This window comes from Octopus sinensis, linkage group LG4 (assembly GCF_006345805.1).
Source record: "Octopus sinensis linkage group LG4, ASM634580v1, whole genome shotgun sequence".
NCBI classification, from domain to species: Eukaryota; Metazoa; Mollusca; class Cephalopoda; order Octopoda; family Octopodidae; genus Octopus; species Octopus sinensis.
Window position 1 is genome coordinate 66,352,824 of NC_043000.1, and position 20,505 is coordinate 66,373,328.

The 20,505-nt window shown below is 34.6% G+C and overlaps 1 protein-coding gene across 2 annotated transcripts in view; it reads left to right on the forward strand.

The window, feature by feature from the left end:
• LOC115210294 (ribosomal protein S6 kinase 2 beta) overlaps positions 1-20,505 on the forward strand; it is a 93,048-nt gene that overhangs the window by 59,319 nt on the left and 13,224 nt on the right. Inside the window, exons 10-18 of one of the 2 annotated variants that reach the window (XM_029778812.2) lie at positions 1,656-1,744; positions 5,248-5,415; positions 6,300-6,433; positions 7,256-7,306; positions 9,641-9,715; positions 13,163-13,252; positions 14,485-14,643; positions 17,559-17,720; positions 19,105-19,181. In XM_029778812.2, coding sequence (XP_029634672.1) covers positions 1,656-1,744; positions 5,248-5,415; positions 6,300-6,433; positions 7,256-7,306; positions 9,641-9,715; positions 13,163-13,252; positions 14,485-14,643; positions 17,559-17,720; positions 19,105-19,181 — 1,005 coding nt within the window. Of the gene's footprint in view, positions 1-1,655; positions 1,745-5,247; positions 5,425-6,299; positions 6,434-7,255; positions 7,307-9,640; positions 9,716-13,162; positions 13,253-14,484; positions 14,644-17,558; positions 17,721-19,104; positions 19,182-20,505 lie in introns of both variants that reach the window. The other variant, XM_029778811.2, reaches the window with a different exon arrangement.

Consider the following 20,505-nt stretch of genomic DNA (forward strand, 5'->3'; position numbering starts at 1 on the left):
AAATAATAGGAACTTTAAAAAAAGAGCAGAGAAGTTGGATCTGAGTTTCATGTTTATCTGTGTATATATTTGTATATGTATACATCTATTCCTGTATATATAAATATATGTATTTGTATATATATATATGTGTGTTTGTGTGTGTGTGTGTGTTATATACGTATATATATATATATATATATGTGTGTTTGTGTGTGTGTGTGTGTTATGTGTATGTGTGTGTGTGTGTGTTATGTGTGTGTGTGTGTGTGTGTGTGTTATGTGTGTGTGTGTGTGTTATGTGTCTGTGTGTGTTATATATATGTGTGTGTGTTATATATATATGTGTGTGTGTATATATGTATATGTACGTGTGAAGGCGCATGGCTCAGTGGTTAGAGCGTCGAGCTTACAATCGTGAGGTTGTGAGTTCTATTCCCGGACCAGGTTGCGTGTTGTGTTCTTGAGCAAGACATTTTATTTCACGTTGCTCCAGTTAACTCAGCTATAGAAATGAGTTGCAACATCACTGGTGCCAAGGTGTATCGGCCTATGATTTTCCCTTGGATAACATTAGTGGTGTGGAGAGGGGAGGCTGGTATTCATGGTTGACTGCTGGCCTTCCATAAACAACCTTACCTGGACTTGTGCCTTGGAGAGTAACATTCTAGGTGCAATCCCATGGTCATTCATGACTGAAGAGGGTCTCCTCATATGTATATGTGTACGTATATATATATATATATAATTAATCCAAACATGAAAACACAAAGAGAAAACACAACAACGCAAGGACGTGGAACAAGTATAGTGTTATTGGATGCTCATCCTAAATATCCTAACTTATGTATGAATATATGAATGTGTATTGTATGTAAACTTTATATCATTGTCATTCTTTAACACCCACATTTCTATGCTTGCATGGGTTAAACAACTTGTTGAGGCATATTTTCTATGAGCAGATATTCTAATTGTTATCAAACTTCACCTATTTTGAAGCAAGGTAATATTTTCCATGGCAAGACATATTTTTCATGGAAGACTGGAAATGAACAGAATGCAGGTTTACAGCTATCATATACTGTCAAGACAAGAGTACACACATGCACACACACACACACACACACACATATATGACAGGTTTCTTTCAGTTTCTCTCTCTCTCTGCGCTCACCCCCGCTCACACACACCTCTCTTCCTCCTTATTTCTAAAACTAGTACTGAAATGTGTATTGGCTTTGCTTTAAGGTGCTTATGTGCATTCATATTTCTTTCTTTAAAACATTATAAAGATCACTACAGGTTTCATACTGTGTTCTTAAATATAACTTTAAACAGTGTGTCAGTTTGAGTCATTGACATACATTTTGATATTTTTGCAGAAAATATTTAAATTGCTATATTTACTAATTGCATTAGTTTTTTATGTATCATTTTTGTGTGGGTAAATTTTTCCAGAAAATTGATAAATTCAGAATTGTTTTTATTTTTATGATATTTAATAATTGGCAGCTACATCACTGAAAAGTATAAAACAATTTTCATACAGTTTGTATGTTAACAAGTACAATATATATATATATATATATATATATATATATATATATAAGCAATGAAATATATATGTGCTTACATAAATTTTTCTCTTTAAAATTATTTTCTTATATTTTCAGGGCTAAATTAGGTATGCCTCAATTTCTTTCTGCAGAAGCCCAAAGTCTTCTCAGGGCTTTGTTCAAAAGAAATCCCCAGAATCGACTAGGTATGGAATCTTCCATTAGTATTTTTATTGAGAACTTTAGAAAATAAACTTGTCTGGTTGTAGTTAACTTCATTTTGGCTATAAGTTTGACTTCGGTTTTATTTTGCTTCGAGAATCAAATTTAGTTTTTCAAGGTGTTAACTTCATTACATTTTGGAAAAGAAAATCCATCCATAAAGATTTTCTCACCTTAAGATTTCTGGATAAATTATTCTAAATTATATCACTCTGTCTTCTTATGGATAAAATCATCTGTACCCAGAAATCATTAACTGGTGATAGATTTTGATTCAATATCTTCCAATACATAGCTATTATTAAGTTTGGTGATAGTCAGTTATGTGATCCAGTAACTGATTAGGGTTACTCCTAAAGTCTTCAACTTTGTCTCATGTATCAAGGGAAAATTAATTGGGTGAAATTGATCTTTTTCTAAGCTATGCTTACAGGAAATGTTGAACCAGCTCTGCTTGCCTATGAAATACTTGTCACTTTCATTGCTTGACAATTTCATACCATACTTTAGTGATTTTTAGTTCTGTACCTATTACAATATGACACTATGAGATATCCTTTTTAAAACTGTAATTCCCTGCATTTATTGCACGTTTAAAAAGAAAGTGAACAACTGCCGTCAAAAATCATGTATTTATTACGCATTCTATGAAATTTAGCTATTTTCCGTGTATGTTTTATACAGAACTAAATCTTACTTGTAGACCTTCCTATTAGTAATTGCTTATTTGATATGAATGGGTGTGAATTTCAAGTATAACATATAAGAGAGAAACTTGTATTGGTACATGGGAAATATATGTATGATATTTATATTATTTGATTGAAGTACATATTGACCGGTGAAGTAGTGAAGAGATCATAAAGAATATCCTCTGAAATGAAATAGAAAAGAATACTATGCTATCAGTGATTGTTATTAAACTTTTTTCCCCCCATTTTTATTGAAAACTACAATATTCTGATTCAAGAGGTTTCTGAAAAATCTCTTGAATCAGATATTGATGTGTAGATTTCCTTTATGTGTGCCACATTTACTAAACGGCATAGGCAAAATATACAGCACTGTTTGTAGCTTTAAATTTTACACACATATTAATTTGAAAAGATATTAGAAAAATTCCATTGAAAAAAATCTTTAACTGTGGTGTTTTTTGTTATTGATGTTGTATATATATATGTTATATGTTGATGAAGATAATTGCATATGATATATCAAAGTCTTCATTTTAGAATATTTGATGTGTGTATTTTCCTAATTGTGTTTGAATATAACCTTTTCTGTGTAATTGTTTGCCAATTAAAATTTTCATTTTTTTGTTGTTATTGTCATTTCATTTCACTTTAACACAGAACCTAATTTTCGTTAGCATGAAAATTATTTAGAATTATGCAATTTATAATATTAAAAATGATTTCAAGATACTTTTTCTCCATTTTTTTTTTTTTTAAATAAATTGGAAGAACATTTATTTACCCATGCATGCTTCTTTAATTACTAAATGTTCCAATTTTTGTTATTACTTAAACTTTTATTTTAACATTATGTGGAATATTAAAACAGAATTTCTAGAGTAATAATGTTGAGTTTAGTAAAACAATATTCAGAAAATAGTATCACTTAAATTAAGTTAAGTGTTAATATTGGTTTCACATTTTGGCACAAGGTCAGCAGTTTTGGGGGAATGGGTAAATTGATTATATCAACCCCAGTACTCAAATGGTTTTTATTTTATTGATCTCCAAAGGATGAAAGGTGAAGTTGACCTTGGCAGAATTTGAACTTATAAGGAAAGCAGATGAAATGCTGCTAAGCAACTACTGGTTTCTGTTTTCTTAATATTTTGTTACATAAGATCTATTTCTTAAATTGTAAACAGATGTTTCCATTAGCAGAAATACTCAAATGCATGATTAGCGATATTAAGTATTATATCTGTTTAGATTTCTGTCATGTCTGGTTGAGGTTGACTTGGTTTCTCATCTATCTCAGACCAATAAACTAGTACCATAAATTTACTGAGCAATCAGTTCAATTCAGTATATCTACAAATTGTTAAAAACCAGTTTTTAGTCTGTTAAATTTAATTCTGTCACTTGTTAACTGAACTTTGATGGTTTAATAGTTCCATTTGTAAACAGCCTCCTATAGTAACTATTCATATTGTATATATCAGATATATAACTTTACTCAAGTTTGAAACTTTTTTTTGTAGTAGAGTTTATATGATAGAAGTTTAGAAAGTTTGGTGTAAATAGTAGAATGAATTAGACTTGCTTTGTGCAGGCACAAAATTTAAACTGCATTGTTGGGAAATATTTGTAACAGTGCTGCAAATATCTGGAAATATGAACAAATATATATGACAGTTTTAGTTGATTTGGAAGGAACAAAGATGTTTGACAAAATGAGGTATTATGTACAATAGATATGGATCAGACTCAACATTGAATGATAAAGCTAAAATCAGTCTATGATGATTAAGAGAATGGTTAAGTACAAGTAAATTTTTATGAAAGAAACTAAAATCAATAAGATAACTGACAAGAGAATAAAGCTTCAGAACTATTTGTACAAGTGTCATGAAGCATGGATGAAAGTCCTTGATTAGTTTGTTTGCTTATGTATAGCATTGCTTATACAAACTATTTTGTCATCAATCATTCCTTCACAGACAAAACAGTTCTTTTAATACCATTTCTGTTTGACAGAGAACATGGCTGCTGTAAAACAGTTTTTGTAGTCCTTAACATATGTTACAGAAGTTTATTTTATCTGCGGAAGGATGAAATAAGAAGAGATTTGAAATCAAGCAACAAGATGATTCCAATTAAGATAGTTCAGAATTATTGTCTTGCATTCTATTGTTTACACCAGTTCTTTTGTAATAGAATGCTTTAATAATATCATTTTATTTTAAACAGTCTGTTAATGTAAGTTCATAGTATTGTTAAAAATATACAGAAAATAATGAATCAAAGTTGAATATTTAGAGTTTTAGTTTCACTATAAAATCACTTGTATTGTTAGTTATTGGCATAATGAATGAGAAATTAAGTAAATCTAGAATTAAAACTATTGAATACAAAAAATAACTCTTGCTATTAACAAAAGCATCCAGTTATACTAAAATAAGCTGGACATTAAACTGATTAGAAATACTCAAACTGCCTCTGTGCCATGTCCAATACATGAGACTGACGCATGAAATATCAAGTTACTGTGAAGTATTTCCTTGACGACAGATGTTGCAGGTCTGTGAAAAGTTGTTACCAAAGCTGCTCAACACAAACTACATTGATTGCTTCACTGGACCCAGATTCTGTACTGGATTGTTAGGAATCACCAAAATAGATATGAACATCACATTGCTCCCTGTTGACATGTTTGCCACCACACAGTAGTCTGCTTGACTTACTAGCTCATTCTGCTTATTAACATGCATGCTTAACTATTCAGAAAAAAAAATTTTCTCATTCTTTCTTAGGCTATGGAACTAAAGGCATTGATGGCATAAAGAAACATCCGTTTTTTGCATCAATTGATTGGGACAAATTGTTACGGCGAGAGGTGTATCCACCTTTTAAACCAGCTGTTGTACGAGCTGATGAGGCATTTTATTTTGATTCAGAGTTTACATCGCAGGCTCCTAAAGGTTTGATCTGTTAGTTGAACTTTATTTATTCCTATTTTTATTTTTATTTTACTATAACAATTGGTGGAGCTTGAAAACTTTTATATCTTTAAAAATGCTGCCATTTTAAAGATTCTGTAGTTTTTCAGTAAGTTGTTTTGACCCCCTCACTTCACTGTATTAATATATAGGATGTTTTATTGTACTATCATAATTTGGTTGAATATAAGTTATATACAGTAGTTTTCATTGAATAATGCATAATAGTTTGAAGAGAAATAAACTAAAATTTGCCTCAGTTGTTTAATAGCTTCAATGGAAACATTAATGTCCACTTTTCCATCCTTTCATGGGTTGGACGGAATTTGTTGAGACAGATTTTCTACAGCCAGTTGCTCTTCCTGTTACCAACCCTTACTTGTTTCCAGGCAAGGTAATATTTCCACATGGAAAACTGGAAATGAACAACATTGCTTGCATGCTCATAATTACTACATGTGTGCGCGTGCACACACACACACACACACACACACGTGATGTATATGTACAAGAGGTTTCCATACATGCATCTACATATAAGTGATATATATATATATATATATATATATATACAACAAGTTTCTTCTCAGTTTCTATCTACCAAATTTACTCACAAGGCATTGGTCAGCCTAATGACTCTAGCAAACAACACATCCCCAGGATAGTATTCTGGAACTGGAAACCACATGGTTGGGAAGCAAGATCCTTAATTACACAGCCACATCTGTGCCTATAATACCATTTCACTTTCATGAATATAATTAAAGTAATGAAATTTAATTGAAATATAGTTTTATAACTTTGTCACCATCATCATCATCATCATTTTACATCTGCTTGTCATAACTTTTTTTATACTGTCATAGATTCTCCAGGCATTCCAGTCAGTGCACAAGACCATCAACTTTTCCGGGGTTTTAGTTTTGTGGCCCCTTGCTTATTGGAGACTGAATCTGATTTAATAACTAGGAACCTGGGACCAACAGATAGCCTTCTGAAGGTAAATCAGTCATATTTTTCATAGTGTTCTCTTTGAATGAAACTTTGGATTATTGTATCTGTGGTACTAATTATCTTTGAGTGTGTGATAGCCAGAAAAGGATTTTGTTTCAACAAATACAGGCTCTTATTTTTATAATTATATAATTATTGGGTGGAATGATTCCTCTTTGTTCAAATGGTGATTGCAGTGAATCATTATTAAAGATATTTTCCCATTAGGCCTTAATATATAGTCTGTGTCCCTCAATATTCAACTCATGCATGATATTAAAGTGTGACTTTTTTCACAGTTTACATTGCATAATTTTTTGTAACCTGTGTTCATAATAAAGTATCAAATTATCTATCTTCTGGAAGCGATACTCTTCTTAAACCATAATTGATAAAAAAAACAAGAATTACTTGCAAAGGTTGACCAAAACAATTTGTAAATCTATTATACTTTTCCGAAGTTACTGTAATCTAATGTTGATGCTGCTAAATATCTTGATTTCTACTTAAATTCACTATTTAGCTGACAATGGCTAGATTACATACTGTTGCAATTTTAGAAAAGAACAAAAAAATTCTTACCTGTCATATTCTATATTTGGTTTGTTCTGTATTTGTGCAAGTCATTGTTTACTGATTTGAGTAAACAATGTTTGAATTAAGTATATTGCATGCTACAAAAATCATCATAACTGTAATTAGAAAAAAACTCAACTTGTTCATGTTGATTTGCAATCAGAAACCTTAGTTCCCTGTTTGAGTTAAAATCGTATTTTTAAACTATTTGTTATCAAAAGAGGTATATTATTTTCTTGCTTTTCTTTTTTAGCTTCCTGGTGTGAAACATACTCCATTCACTGATGAATATGAATTAAAACAGGTATATATATTATTATTATTATTATTCCTATAGGTGGTGAACTGCCAGAATCTGTGGCATTTCTTGTCTTCATGTTCTGAGTTCAAATTCCACTGAAGTCAACTTTGCTTTTCATCCTTTTGAGATTAATAAAACAAATACCAGTCGAGTCCTTGGGTTGATGTAATCGATTATCCTCCTCCCACAAAGTTTCAGACCTTGTGCCTATTGTAGAAAAGATTATTAACTGGTGGAATCAATTCTGTATATTTCTTTACTACCCACAAGGGGCTAAACACAGAGGGGACAAACAAGGACAGACAAACGGATTAAGTTGATTACATCGACCCCTGTGCGTAACTGTTACTTAATTTATTGACCCCGAAAGGATGAAAGGCAAAGTCGACCTCGGTGGAATTTGAACTCAGAACGTAACGGCAGACGAAATACGGCTACGCATTTCGCTCGGCGTGCTAACGTTTCTGCCATATTACTGTACCAACAAAATGTTTAGTAGCATGTCTTCCAGCTCTTTACATTCTAAGTTCAGATGTTGCTGAGATCAACTTTGCCTTTCATCCTTTTGGGTCAATAAAATAAGTACCAGTTGATTACTGGAGTCTCCCCTTCCACTCAAAATTGCTGGTTTTGTGCCTAAATTAGAAACAATTATTATTAAATCATTCCTTTATTTTGTGAAAATATTATTCTTTCAATTATAACTTATTTCCCAAAATATTCTCTATAAATTCATTATCAATTGTATAGTGTTATGTCTATAAAATAATTTAAGACATGCGTAAGTTTGTTTTGTGGTTATTACCTGGAACAGCAATGTAATGCCATTGATAGACATGTCTAAAAATATCTTCAAGGTCTAGCTATTCATCGTAGCTGAAAATAACATGATCTGGGGTTTAATTAAATCCCCATTATCATCCTTTTCGGAAATACTTTTTTGTCCTCCCCCCCCTCCAATTTCTTCATTTTTCACTTTTTTCCATAACCCTAACCCTAACACCAACTCTAAAGCTAAAACCAGTTCAAACGCATGAACAATGTCATAAATAACAGTGACAAACGAAATCTACCGATAGTTATTGTTGACAGCTGAATACATGTCATTGGTTGAAATTACCAAAATACGACTACTTTAACATGAAATAACTTTGAAAATATAAACTTTTCTTAACAACACTAAGAGTAAAAGATGTTTTATATGACACATTCTCCCAGTGTCCAGAGTTTGAAAGTGTTTAGTTACAAAAAAATAATTTCTCAATCTGCTGTTCAAAGGGCAAAGATCCGAAAGTTGGGGTGCATTTTGTAATAAATATTATTGAACAGTTGTTAAATAAAAATGTACTAAAGGAAAGTGATAAATTTGTAATTAGATTTCCTACAAATTTAAAGTTAACTTTCTCTTGGTCATTCTTGCCATATTTATTCTCTCTCTCTCTCCTTCTCACCCCATTTCATTTCATTCAGTATCCACCTACTTTTTCATTCTTGGTGCTGCACTTTGTCAGTTTTTTTACTATCTAGCATATTCCTTGCTACAGCCACATATTATACAAGCTAATACAGTGTACTGTATTGCATTGTATGTCAACAAATCTTCCTCAGACCCATATTCCATTAGAATGAGGAAGCATGCCATCAACACTGATGTGCTTCTTCTTTCTGTGGATAAATGACCTTCCTGCTGTTACTTCTACTCAACTCAGATGATATGAATTTTCACTCTTCCTTAACTTTAAATGCATAAATATCTACATGCAATATTGATACCTCATACTGCTGTCAATGCTTCCAAGAGTACATCATCCAATGGAAGCCTGACAGCCTAATCATATCAAAGAAACAGTCTATATTTTCTTTACTCAAGAAAATTATGCAGCTAAAATCTTGCAAATTCACTATAAATGATGTGTCATGATAACTACACAATCTATAACATCACCAAAACTGTATCTCAAAGGTTAGAGACTGCTTCAGCTCCATACAGTTACTGACCTACTACAAATTGTTGTATGTCTTTCATTTTAGTTGATTAATGCCCCACTCTTGTAACTGCAGCCTTCTAGGACCCCCCTCTCTTCTTCATGTTTATCCTATAGGCATCTTCAACCTAAAGATGTTTGTGCAGAACATTAATTACAAAAATATTAGAAAAGATTGTTTTTGTTAGAGGAAGCAAGGTTACTTGCTTTTTCATGAAACACAGATAATATTGATTAAATCAGTTTTATTTTCTAATAATTACTATCATTGATAATTAACTAAACGAATTATGTATTTTTTTTTTGTTTCATTTTAATATTGAATATATTTGTAATATTTTTCCCCTCCAAGGATATTGGTATTGGTTCATACTCTGTTTGCAAATGGTGTGTTCATAAGACTACTGGTCAAGATTATGCAGTAAAAGTAAGTTTTATTAATTTTTGATTTTGATCAATTTTAAAATGATAAGTCAAAGAAAACAAGTTTCCTCTTATCTTTTATCATTATATTATACCAAAGTTGGTCATATATGCTGACAAAAAACAAATTAATTTTCAAGTTAGGTAGATTGGAGCAAGCAATGAATTTTTCTTATTGACACAATAGTTTTGTCTTATCACTTCTTAGTCAGATGACTGTACTCCTTTGCTATATGCTGCTTTGCTAATGTGTTTTTTTTATGATTAAAAAGTTCCATTGGCCACAGAGTGCAAACGATTTTGTTGAGCTTGTGCTGGACTCAAACTGGTCACAAGTAGTCACCTCTCCAACAAGAGGCGACAACACCTTGGACCTGCTCTTCACCACAACTCCTGAAGCGGTTATCAATTGCACTACGGAGGAACCTCTAGGTGACTCTGACCATGCTATGATCATCGCCAATCTGGCTCTTGCGGGCAACAAAAACCTGAACCATCTCCAATCTGCTTCCTTCGATTGGAAGAGAGTAGATTGGAACCTGTACCACACTGAACTACAGCACCCAAACTGGCGTGAATTCTACAACTCTGGAGATGTGAATACTATACTCCAGAGTATCCTGGACTCAATATGGGCAGCATGTGCAGCATCAGTGCCACGTAAACAGAAAAAGAAGAACGCCCCAAAAGGGCAACTTGGGAAACTTCAGCGGTCCGACTTGCCAGGAAGGAACGTCGGACTGCTGAACGGGAATACAAGTTGCATAAATCAGACACCAACAGGAAGAAGCGGAATAAATCTTCCAACCATCTCAAGCAAGTGACAAAAAAAGCAGTGCTTGAATTTGAACAGTGCATAGCAGCCAATCCTGACAGCAAGGTTTTCTGGAAATATGTGCATTCAAAGCAGAGACCTCACTCTCCAGTGGGCCCTCTTCGCAACCCTCACACAAACCAGATCACTGACGACCCCAAGGAATGCGCAGAACTCATTGCCGAGTGCTATGCAAACATATTCACTGTTGAAAATCAAAATGTACCATCTTCACCATCTCTAACAGCAAATTCCATAACAACTATGGAATTTACACCTGCAATGCTGCGATGTCACCTTCAAAATAAGCGCAACTATGCCTCCCCTGGTCTTGATGGAGTTACATACCTGCTTCTCAAACGTGGCAGGTACTTCCTTTTACACCAGCTCTCTATCTTCTTCCAGTACTGTCTCAACAATGGTGCTACTCCGGAACAGTGGAAAACTGCCAGTGTCATTCCTCTGTTCAAAAAGGGCGACCGCACATCACCTGTCAACTATCGCCCAGTCAGTCTCACTAGCTGTATTGCAAAACTGATGGAATTGTGTGTCAGAGAAACACTTTGGAACTTCTGGAGCTCACACAGTCTCATCCGACCCTCACAATATGGATTTGTCCCTAACTCCAGCTGCAGTGATCAGCTTGTCGAGTTCCTTGAGGACATTACTCAGATCACTGACAGTGGCTCATGGGTGGATGTTGTCTACCTTGACTTTGCTAAGGCTTTCAACTCTGTGCCACACAAAAGGCTTATGGTGAAACTCTCTGCAATGGGTGTGAGGGATGACCTTTTTAACTGGTTGAAATCCTTCATTCTCAACCGAAAGGAGGTAGTCACAGTTCTAGGACAGCATTCTACACCATATGAGATGTCATCGGGTGTACCACAGGGATCTGTCCTTGGCCCCTCTTGTTTGTGGCATACATTAATGACATAGATGCAAATTTAAAGAATGCCACAGTATTAAAATATGCAGACGACATCAAGCTGTACCTTGAAATCAAGAGGACAGATTCTGTTGTCTACAGCTCTTTCCTGCAATCAGACCTGGACACAATGCAGCAATGTATCACAGACTGGCAACTGAAACTGGCTGTGGACAAGTGTACCACCATGCATTTTGGGAGAAAAAACCCTGCGTCCACATACTCCCTCCACAACACTGATATCAAGAAATCCTTATGCGAGCGTGACCTAGGCATCACTGTCAGCAGTGATTTGCGTTGGACAAAGCATATCTCTAAAATTGTCAAGAAGGCTGAGGGTGTCTTGGCATCACTCAGCAAGACTTTTGTTAGCCGCTCTCCAGCCATCTATTTAAAACTGTATACAGCTATGGTACGACCACACTTGGAATTCGCATCATCAGTTTGGAACCCCTATCTTACTCAGAACATTGACCTCCTGGAATCTGTTCAGAGACGTGCAACCAAACGCATACCCTCCATCAGACACCTACCATATTCTGAGCGCCTTGTTTCCCTGGGCATGGATTCACTGAAGCTCCGGCGTCTGGCGACGGACTTGGTAAACGCCCACAAAGTTGTCAACCACCTCACCAATAACAACACTGAACACCTTTTTGATCTCCATGTGTCTAACACACGTGGACATGCCTACAAAGTCAGAAAACAACACAGCTCCCATGACTTTCGGAAACATTTCTTCACGCTTAGTTGCTGAAGCATGGAATAAACTGCCTGCGTCAGTTGTTGACTGCCATGACACTGCATCCTTTAAGGCCCTCATGCTTTCCGAAATCCGTCGAAACTACACCTGATTATATATGCACTTAGATGAGTTGTAGTGCACCTGAGCACTGTATACAATGTTTATTATTATTATTATTATTATTATTATTATTTCAAGTAATTTTATCTCCCCATTTATTCATCTGTTTAATTATAGTAAGCTAAAAAGATACTAAGAATTTAAAATAACAAGTATGTTTTACTAATGTAACTCGTGAAAAATTTTGTGCTTTGGGACTAATATTAGTGATTTTAAAAAATGGGGAAAAATCCCCCAAAATGGATACCAACTGTATATTTAGTCCCTCCTTACAGATCAACTAGCAAATAATATGATTCTATCATCAAAGGGTAGTTGCTTTAGAAAAGGTTTCATTTGGTTATTTATGGCTTATTACTTAGTCTGTGTCTAGGATGCTTGGATAACCTGTTATCCATTAATGCTCTTTGCAATTGTGTTGGAATAGATCACTATCAAATCTAAAAAAAGAAATTTGAGGATTAAGAAATCCATTCATCTTTAAAAATTAAATCCAGCCATCTACAACATACAAGAGTTGCATGACACTAGCTGGCTAATTTCTTTTGATAAAGGCTTTTTTGAAGTTGAAATATTAAGAAACTTTTGTTTTAATTTTTACTCATTTATTCTTAATGAACATGTATTAGCTTTCTAAAGCTCCATACATATAATGTCTATATCTATTTGTCTGTCTGTCTGTTTGACTGTCTAACACACATGCATGTGCACGCTAGCACATGCATATATATATATATATGTATATGATGATAATTATTGCAAATGAAAGTTTTTATATAATGACTTTGAAATACTTAATATTGCACGTTAAATATTTCCCTTACCAAGTATTTCTGTTTTACAGATAATGGATCGAGAGCAACGTGATCCTCAAGAAGAAATTGAAATTCTTCTTCGGTTTGGACATCATCCAAACATAATTACATTGAGAGATGTATGAACTTATTTTCATTTTAAACCAGTATTTTATACACCTTTTTTTTTTCCATGTTTTTCTTTTTCATTATGATTGGTTTAATGAGTTCTATTCTGGCATTAGTTCTATATAACAACACATCTTCAGTATTGTTATGTGAATCTATTGAAGAGGCTTCTCTCACTTTGTGTCAGAAAAGAGGCAAGGCCAAATATGTTTGAAAGAGATAACAGTGCAAAGTTGTTGAGAGTGTCAGCTATACTAGACTTAAAAGACTTAATAGGACTCTCACTCCATTTGTAAGTTTGATGGATAACCATTGACTTCTTTTTGGGAAGAAGAAAAAAGGGGGTGGGTAGAATTTCGATCAAAAGGGATTGTGGAAAAAAAAAAGCTGATACATGATCCCTATTGATCGGCTCCCCCTTTTTTTTTCCACGATCCCTTTTGATCGAAATTCCCCCCCCCCCATTTTTTCCTTCCCAAAAAGAAAAGCTCTACTTTGTATTTTGTCCCCTCTGTGTTCAACCCTGTGTAGCTAATAAGGAAACATTTGTTGATCCCATTTATAGGCATGTATTGTTTGTTGTCCTTTCAAAGTGTCTACCCACCCTCCACACAATCAAAAGTCCCCAAGATAACATTGCCAGTTTTGTCACTGACAGTCCAACAATGAAAGAGTTGTGGCTTATATGATTACCAGTAGCAAATAATTTTTCATCCAACCTGACTATAAAACTATAATTGGGGGCTAACAAACTTAATGTGAAACCTAAACAAATTTAAGTCAATTAAAATTACGTTTATAGTTAAGTCTCGTATTAAGGCAAGGGAGACAACTTTGAAATCCAAATTTATTCAAAATTAAATGGAGGCATGCAGGGAAGAGTGAGTCTGATCTTTGATAAGTAAGGTGACAATTTTTGACATGTTTCTGTATTATTAGATTTCCTCAGTGAAGTATGGTGTTACTTTTACTAACCAGGTCTTGTAACGGTTGAGAGATAAAATTTATCTGTGTGCAGGGTATGCATTGCCCCTCTGATGCCTTTTTTTTTTTCATTTTGTTTGTTTCTACTGTTATGCTTTCAATATACAATTGTTTTAGTCTCAATACACAATCTCTGGTAGAATCACTTACCAAAGATGTACAACACAATTTTTGTGCATTTTGTTTTTGCAATTTTATTCTACAATATTTGTAATTTTATTTTATATCCAAAATAAATTATGTACTTTTTGTCTGCCAGGTGTTTGTCAATGGGAATAAGGTGTACATGGTAACTGAGCTTATGAAAGGTGGAGAACTTTTGGACAAAATTCTCCGACAGTTATTTTTCTCAGAGCGTGAAGCAAGTGCTGTTTTGCAAGTAATTTCTGAAGCTGTTCACTATTTACATTTGAATGGAGTAAGTATCTATCCAATATTTATATCTTTTCTCTTCTTCATCATCATGGTGGTTATCATTATTGCTTTTTCTTTTCATAATGTTGAGTTCAGTTGGATAGGTTCTTAAACTGTGGTTTATATTGTTACATACCTACTTCTCAAACGCGGTGGGTACTTTCTTCTAAGCCAACTTTCTCTATTCTTCCAATTTTGTCTTGACAATGGTGTTACTCCAGAACAGTGGAAAACTGCCAGTGCCATCCCTCTGTTCAAAAAAGGCGACCGCACATCGCCTGTCAACTATCGCCCCGTCAGTCTTACTAGCTGCATCGCCAAACTGATGGAATCCTGTATCAGAGAAACCCTCTGGAACTTCTGGAAGTCTCACAGCCTCATCCAGCCGTCACAATTCGGATTTATTCCTAACTCCAGCTGCTGTAATCAACTCATCGAGTTTCTTGAGGACGTTACCCAAATCACTGATCGCGGATCCTGGGTGGATGTTGTTTACCTGGACTTTGCTAAGGCTTTTAACTCTGTGCCACACAAAAGACTTATGGTGAAGCTTTCTGCGTTGGGTGTAAGAGACGAACTCTATAACTGGTTAAAGTCCTTTATTTTCAGCCGAAAAGAGGTTGTCACAGTTCTAGGACAGCACTCTTCGCCCTATGAGATGACATCTGGTGTACCACAGGGATCTGTTCTTGACCCCCTTTTATTTGTTGCATATGTTAATGACATAGATGCCAACTTAAAGAATGCCACAGTGCTGAAATATGCAGATGACATCAAGCTGTACCTCGAAATAAAGAGGTCAAATCCTGTACACTATAGATCTCTATTGCAAGCAGACGTGGACACAATGCAGCAGTGGATCATGGACTGGCAACTCAAGCTGGCTGTGGACAAATGTACCACCATGCATATTGGGAGGAGAAACCCAGTGTCCACCTACTCCCTCCACAACACTAGTCTCAAAAAGTCTTCATGTGAACGTGACCTGGGTGTTATTGTTGACAGTGATTTGCGTTGGACAAAACACATCGCTAAAATTGTCAAGAAGGCTGAGGGTGTCTTGGCATCACTCACCAAATCCTTTGTGAGCCGCTCTGCGGCTTTATATAGCTATGGTAAGACCTCACCTGGAACCCCTATCTTGCCCAGGACATCAATCGTCTGGAAGCTGTTCAGCGACGTGCAACCAAAAGAATACCCTCCATCAGGCATTTGCCATATCCTGAACGCCTTACTTCCCTGGGCATGGACACATTGAAACTCCGACGTCTGGCAGCTGACTTGGCAGACACCCATAAAATTATCAACCATCGCACAAACAATAACTCTGAGCACCTCTTCAAACTCCACCCATCTAACACCTGTGGACATATTTACAAAGTAAGAAAACAGCACAGCTCCCATGACTTTAGGAAACATTTTTTCACGCTGAGAGTTGCTGAAGCATGGAACAAACTGCCAGCATCGGTTGTTAGTTGTCGGAGCACTGCATCCTTCAAAACTTCCATGCTTCCTGAGATTCGCCAACACTACACTTGATTTTCTCCCCTCCATTACACACACAAGCATGTATCTGACTCATACATTGTTCGCTTTCCAGACATTTCTACATTACTGCATGTACTTTATATGCACTTTCTGACAAGTTGTGGTGCACCTGAGCACTGTATACAATAATTTCATTATTATTATTATATTATTATTATTATTATTATATGTGAACCCTAAAGTTTGTGGTAGTAGCATGCTTGCGAGCTGGATAAAATGCTTAGTAGTATTTTGTCTGTCTTTTCTTTCTGAGTTCAAATGCTGTGGAGGTTAATTTTGCCTTTCAATAATATAGTGTGGACATATAGTATCAGAGATTATATAGTAACTTGAAAAGTATTAAAGCATTTCAAGTAGCTTGTCAACTTGCAATCATGAGTGAAAATTGACATTTACTGCCTAGACGAATCCTCCAGCATATACATAATGTAGGAGACCAAGCTCATTCCTTAACAAATAAAACAAGAGAAGATGAAAATGAGCTGGCCAGTTTCTGTTATTTGTCCTTCCTTTCATCCTAGTGGAGTTGATTCAATAAAAACTGTACATCCTGATGTAGGAAATCGTTCTCTTTTCCTTTTTAATATTCAACTTCTGCAGAAATGTTTAGCTGCATTTCAGCTTGGAAGATTCTTTGAATAAAGTATTTTTAAATGTCATTTTCTTAATTTTGAGCCCTATGAAGACATTAAAATGTTTGTATAATGTTTCCCAAGAATTATCCATTTAATGACTTAACAGTATAATATTAGTCAGCTTTTGCAATCAGATTTTGAATCAATACTTATTAGAAGACCTTTCTTCACTTGGGTACTGAAAGAGAAGGTTAATGATAAACACAACGGTGGCTCTTGTTATTAAACTATTCTATTCAAATTAGATTATTTACTTCATTGAAAATGATCCATTTGATTCTTTCACCAGTTAAATCTCTTTCTTTATATTATAACAGAAAATAAGGCAGCGAGCTGGCAGAATTGTTAGCATGCTCAAAAAATTGCTTATCATCATTCTGTCTGTCTTTACTCTCTGAGTTCAAATGCTGCAGAAAGCAATTTTGCCTTTCATCTTTTGGGGTTGATAAAAATAAATATCTGTTTTGTAACTGACTATTTCTCCCATAATTTCATGCCTTGTATCTATAGTAGAAAAGATATTAGAACAGAATATTTTAAAGAGTTTAATTCTGCTGAAAGTATATAACTTGATGAAAATATCTAAGGAAGTAACAATGTATCTGTGTTTTATTGATTATTACTTCTGAAAAAGAGTGCAATTCTTTGTAATTTTTGTTAATAGTTTATTTGTGCTCTATGTTGTATGAATAAAATAATCATTTTTCCCTTTTATTTTTCAAAAATCTTAACCCAGGTAGTCCATCGAGATCTGAAGCCTTCCAATATTCTTTATGCTGATAAATCTGGTTCGCCACATGCTTTGCGTATCTGTGACTTTGGTTTTGCTAAACAACTGAGAGCTGATAATGGTCTCCTTATGACTCCTTGTTACACTGCCAATTTTGTTGCTCCTGAGGTCAGCATTATTTACTTTTAATGAGTCATTTTACAAATTATTTATGTATGTAACAAATATTTTCACTGACTGATGTGTCTCATATATTTTTAGATTGGAATTTTTAAAAAATTTATTTATGATATTGTCATTTTTGAATTGATTATAGTTCCTATTGGGCTTCATTTTTCTGTAGCAGTTTTAATGAGAGTAATTGGTAAATGTAAATTTCCATTCTATTGTGATAGTCATCCTTTTTTTTTACCCCCATTATTATCATTTGAAATCGTATTGTCAGTAATTTCTTAATATTTTTTTTTATTTGAAAGTATTATTAAATGTAATAATAGTAGTTATAGTAGAGGATAGACGACTGAAGTTCACTTGTTGACTCAAAAGAAAGTATAGATGATATGTGTCCTAAAATTTGTATTTCTGAATTAAAAAAAAAAAGCGGGTTGAGCAAAAAACACTACCTGAGAGAAGAGGCAAGTAGGTCAAGTTAATTTCTGTTAAGATAGCATAATCAGAAAGTTGAATGAAGCAGAGAATATCTTAGTAATGATAGATCATAGCCAGCACAGTTCTGCGGTGGGCTGTTGCATATAATCTTGCCTATCAAGTCAATTAGATTTGATTTTAAGATGTGATTCTGTTGATGGAATGCCTCTGATGTATGTAGGCTGTTGCTATAGTTTTTGTATATAATGCTGATTATGTGAAATATTTGGAAGCTTTTTTTCTATTTTTTGTAGAGATTGGGATAATTGGACCTGTATATGTTGAATTGTTGTTGTTTAGCCTTAAATCAGCTCTGATCAAGCAGATCTAAGATTGAAAGTATTCCTGTCATGACCATCTCACCTTTTGGCAGATTTAGTTTCCATTGACCAATGTATCCTACTTTTTAGATGTTAGAGAGTATAAGTAGAGGAAGATTTGGCTGCTGTTTCTTACAGATCAAACAGCCATGTAGAAGTTCTTGGTTGCTTATGTTGGCTTGTTTTCACAAGATGTGTAAACTTTGTATTTTGATAGTTTTAGATCCATTTTTAAGCTAAATAGAAAATGTGAGCATGTTTCTAATGTGTGTGTATGTATTTGCTTATATGACATATATGTATAGATATACAAGCATTTACCTCTTAAGATGTCTTTATCTTGATATAATTAGATTTTAGCATGTAAATTTTTTTGCATAAATTCTGACAATTTCAGTTTTTGATGAACTTGTGTATTCGTTTTTTTCGTAGAAAGGAAAATTGATATCTCAAAACACAAACATTTTAATATATCCTATCTTGCATATTTCATTTTATCTCTTTTCCACCCACAGCATTAATATATGTCGCATTTAATTTTATTCAGTTCTCTTTTCAACCTGTTTTTATTATAATTTTTGTAGGTTTTAAAGCGCCAAGGATATGATGCTGCCTGTGATATCTGGAGTTTGGGTGTGTTATTGTATACTATGTTAGCAGGGTAGGTACACCAACTGTTATTTGTTGCGAGAACAATTGTTATTTATTGGTACCTGGCACATAATACAGCTAAAATCACAAAAGCACATGCAGTTAAAGTATAGCTAATATCATATCTGATTTGATCTGTTCTGTGACACTACATTTTCCCCCTTGCCTTCTGTGCATAGGCACTTGTCAAAATGCAACTCCAACACCATTAGATATCATAATCATTTGATGTCCACTTTTCCATGCTTGCAGACATCAGAGTTTATTTGAGGCAGATTTTCTATGGCTGGATGCTCATCCTGTTATTAACCCTCACCTGTTTTCAATCAAAGTTAATATTTGCCCATAAGCAGGCATGTTATCATAGAAATGAATGACACTGCTTGTATGACAGTGACACTCACTTACAACTATCACATGATGTCAAGATAAGGAGGCACAAACACACATACGCATGCATGCTCACAAACACATTCACACGCATGCATGCTCATACACACATACACTTATTTATAACAGACTTCTTTCAGTTTCCACTTACCAAATCCACTGGCTTTTGTTGGCCCAGAGCTATCATAGAAGATGTTTACCCAAAGTGTCATGCCATGGAACTGAACCTGGAACCATATGATATTGAAGCAAGCTTTTGACCATAGGACCACACCTGCACTAGTCTTAGTCAATGGTTCTTAAATGCACACATTGAAAACTAGAAAACTAACTTCAGTTCTTCAACCTCTACTTATGAGGAATATAAAAGCATTACACCTTACACCTTCAAATCATTGAACACCTTTCAGGACTAACACCTGTTCATGATATATATATTTCACCCACCGAGCGGATAAATCTTTCGCCTTGTACTAAAGATGATGATGTACACACTCATAAATATTGAACAATAAGAATGAGTGCTCAACACTGCATTGGTGAATAAAGATTTTGGATGTTCTGAGAGCATAGCTGTCAGAATAAGATTAGGCTGGACAAAGTTTAGAGAGCTCCTACCTCTGCTGGCAACAAAGGGCCTCCCTCAGAGTGAAAGGCAGATTGTATGATGCCTGTGTGCGAACAGCTATGTTACATGGCAGTGAAACATGGGCTGTAACAGCTGAAGACATGCACAGGCTTGAAAGCAATTAAGCCAGTATGCTTCATCGGATGTGCAATGTCAGTTTGCATGTTTGACAGAGTATAAGCATCTTGAGAGAAAATTTAGGCATAAGAGGCATCAGATATGGTGTGCAAGAGAGACAAATGTACTGGTATGGTCATGTGATGCATATGAGCAGCTGTGTAAAGAAGTGTCAATCCCTAACTGTGGAGGGAACCTG